The sequence below is a fragment of the Oryzias melastigma genome, linkage group LG8 (assembly GCF_002922805.2).
Source record: "Oryzias melastigma strain HK-1 linkage group LG8, ASM292280v2, whole genome shotgun sequence".
In the NCBI taxonomy this organism is placed as follows: domain Eukaryota; kingdom Metazoa; phylum Chordata; class Actinopteri; order Beloniformes; family Adrianichthyidae; genus Oryzias; species Oryzias melastigma.
Window position 1 is genome coordinate 23,666,322 of NC_050519.1, and position 3,480 is coordinate 23,669,801.

A 3,480-nucleotide genomic window follows, 5' to 3' on the forward strand; every position below is an offset into this window, starting at 1 on the left:
GGGGGGGGGGGGGGGTGTTCCCTTTTAATACAAATCCCAAAGTGCTTTGTTTTTGTTCTATATTGTGACTATGAGATGTGTGCTGCTGACCTCTTAGCCAGGTCACCCCTGAAAAAGATCTTGATCTCAGTGGGTTTCACCTGGTTAAATAAAGGTAATAATGACAATAATAAATCAGACACATCGGGTTCCGTTTTTGGCACAACATCTGACTAATAACTAAAGAAATTTGGAAGGAAAACGATTCTATGATAATGAACGGGATCCTGGTTTGACGTGACAGAAAGCAGCCCGGCCTTTCTGAGCTTTCACTGGTTCCTACAGATCTGGTACAGAATGAGGAACACGTCAAGTGTCTGTCCAGAGTCCGTCACCCAAAATGGTTTGGATTGTCAGTAACCAGGCTTTAGATGATGTACAGCGGCTCGGTTTCTTTCCCATCAGCCCCTCCAATTGCGTAACCAGGTTAGCTAGAGCCGGTTGACCCATGCGCGGTAAATCCACGCCGGCTAAGGAACATGTTAGCCGTTAACCGCCTATTAGCTGACGCCAGAGAGGGGGAGGGGTGTCCACGGGCACGTTTCGACCACCGAACCAGTGACAAACACGTCATTCCGAACTCAGGTGAAGCCCTTCCCTACCGCGCGACCCAGTGGACCTCCGAATCCTCTGCGAACACTCCCGCGAGCCCGCGTCTCGCGTGTCTTCAGCTGCTAGCTAGCAGTGCCGCAATCCACTCACCGACGGACTCCAGTTCTCCCGAATCCGTTTTCAAGGACACTGGAACAAACTCGGCGGCGTTGACGTTGGGCACGAACGGCTTCGCGTTGACGTTCAGCGTGTTGGACCCGGGTCGGAGCTGCCGCTCCATCACGGCCTCGTCGTCTTCTTGCTCCCATGAATCCGGGGCAGTGTCTCGCGGCTCCATCGTGGCTTCGGGATTTTCACCGCGAAAGCTGAGCTGCGCACTTTTTGGTCCGGTCAACGTGGGCTCGTCGCCGCTGTCAGAGCCGCCTCAGGCGGGGTGGAAGGTCCGGACTTCAAGCGTGAACTTGGATTTCCTGTCAGAAAAGAGCCGTGCCGGTTTCTGTCGAGAAGTTCGACTCTACCCTCAGTCCGCGTGAGCTGATACGTCCTTTCCTATAACGTGCTGCGCGCATGGAATGCTGGGATATGTAGTTAAATATTTAAAGACACCGTACAGTTTGACATAAATTCTGGAGTGAATAAACTACATATTCCAGAAAGGCGAAGTACTACCAGCAGTACTTTCTGAGAGCCTACCAACTAACCAAACCCTCGAGGTTATTTTTCATACCAAAAGGTAAAAAAGAAAAAAAAATCCCACCAGTCTGATGTCAGAAATAAGTCGGTTTTACATTAAGACCATAATGAAAGCCATTTTTGTTGTTAATCATTACAAATGTTTATGAATAAAAACGCAATGTGGATTTTAAATACCCAGCCAAAGTTTTCATTCAAAATAGATTTTAATTAAACATTAATACTCTTTGTAGTTTTTATTGTAATTTCCCTGGAACAGTTGTCTTTCTCTGTATTGCCTCAAGTTAAAGTGTTTTGACAGAAGTTTGGTGATTTTATTCATTAAAAAAAAGGATTTCGTTCATTAAAAAAATGTTTTGTTCTGGAGGGTCTTGGATCTCTTATCAAAGACTATGCAAAAGGTCTCTGGTCTGCTCTTGATACGTCTCCTGCTCATATTGGCAAAATGTCATATCAACAAATGCAAATTCACTGGAAGAAAGCCATGTTTCATTTTTGGGAGAACATGTAAACTCAGAAAAGACCTAGTTGGGATTTGAACCAGAGCCTTACTCCTGCGGGGTGTGAGTGCAAACCACTACACCACCATGCAGTCTGTGGGCATATACTTTCAGACAACATGGGTACAAATCTTTATATCCACATCAATGAGTAAAGTATTTGCTTAAGAAAAGCTTCTGGAGGGAAACGAAACTGAGTTTTAGCTAAAAGATAGTTTTTGCTCTAGATTTTCTTAATTAAAACTACCCTAAAAGGATTAAAAGAGAGTAGGAGTTGAGCTTCAGTTACTTCATCCAGGATCTTTGAGTTGATGTGTAAGTTGGAGAAGAGGTGAACATCATTGGTGGGATCTGATCCAGGCTTCTTTCATATTGTGGTAACAACAGCAGTTTTGAGGGGAGCAGAATCAATTCCACACCTGTAGGATATTTACACATGTCAGGAGGTTATCTGTTGGACCTTTGAGGAGAAGCTGATGGAACCTCTTGACGCCTTTATGAATTGTAGGAGCACTGTTTCGACAGTGTTGTTCTGGTTATGGTCATTTGGCTATCATGGCAGAATGAGTAAATAAAGCAGACTGGGTTTTCAGAGGGGAAAGGGAAGTGAAAACCGATCTTAAACTGTAGTAGTCATTAACCATCATATCATCCAGTGATGATAGACTGTCTAGGAAGGGAACATCACTTGTAATGAGGAGAGAGTGTCCATGTCAACGTCCGTAATAATCCAAAATATAATGAGGCAGAGTGGTTGAAGTTAAAGTGAAAGGCGGAATGAGATGAGGAGGCAGGAGTAACATAACAGGTCCAGGAGGTGACCTTTGGTATGAGTAGGAAAAGCAATAAATTAATGGAATTCAGAGCTTTCAGGACATGATGAGAAGTCTCTGAGAGGAAGGCCCAATCTGAATTCTTCCCTTCCCCCTTCATTTATCCCTCCAAACGGAGAGTTATGAAAAAAATAGTGTCTAATATTTCAGACATGACTTTCATTCAATGACGTTAACAAGAATCACCGGCCAGCTAGCGTTAGCGGGGAGCTTCCAGTGCTTGAATATACATAACAACTGCGGTTTTATAACTTTAAAAAGGTCATGCTACAACAAAAAGTCATTACTTACATTTAAATGTTAACTTCTGTGGTTCACAGCACACCCATGTGAAGGAAAGAACTTCTCAGTGCGACGAGGTTTAGCCTCATGATAGAGGACTTTGTATTCCTGCGTTATGAGGGTTGGATTGAAAAAGAAAAAAAAAAAAAGGAAAATTCCAGACACACTTGAACTAAAAATGCTCCATTCAAATGGAGGGGTAGGGTGAAGGGAAGATTTCTGACAGGGCTGAAGAGTGTTCATGTCCATGTGAATGTTGAAATCCCCAATGAGTTTTAAATTGGGTGAAACTGCATATTGTTAAGTGAGCAGAGCTCCAGTCATTTAGAAAGTTACCATGAGACTTAGGGGGACAAAACTATGAAGCAACAATGGTGGGATTGGGTCCAGGAACTTTAAATGAGCCAGATAGGTCTCGGATAGTCAGATAGAGACCGGCGGGATTTTCTACTTCTTGTGATGTATCATCCAAAGACCTTCTCTGTGGGAAGCGTGAGGCTTGTATGTAAACTGAGACAGGAGGAGTAGAGCAGGGGTCTCAAACTCGCGGCCCGCGGGCCATTTGCGGCCCGCAGGATGAT

The 3,480-nt window shown here is 44.3% G+C and overlaps 1 protein-coding gene across 1 annotated transcript in view; it reads right to left on the reverse strand.

The window, feature by feature from the left end:
- gspt1l (G1 to S phase transition 1, like) overlaps positions 1-1,877 on the reverse strand; it is a gene marked incomplete at its 5' end in the record, with an annotated part of 20,589 nt that extends 18,712 nt beyond the window's left edge. The window contains 1 exon segment of the mRNA XM_024290498.1: positions 742-1,877. Coding sequence (XP_024146266.1) covers positions 742-928 — 187 coding nt within the window.
- Positions 1,878-3,480: the final 1,603 nt, after the last annotated feature.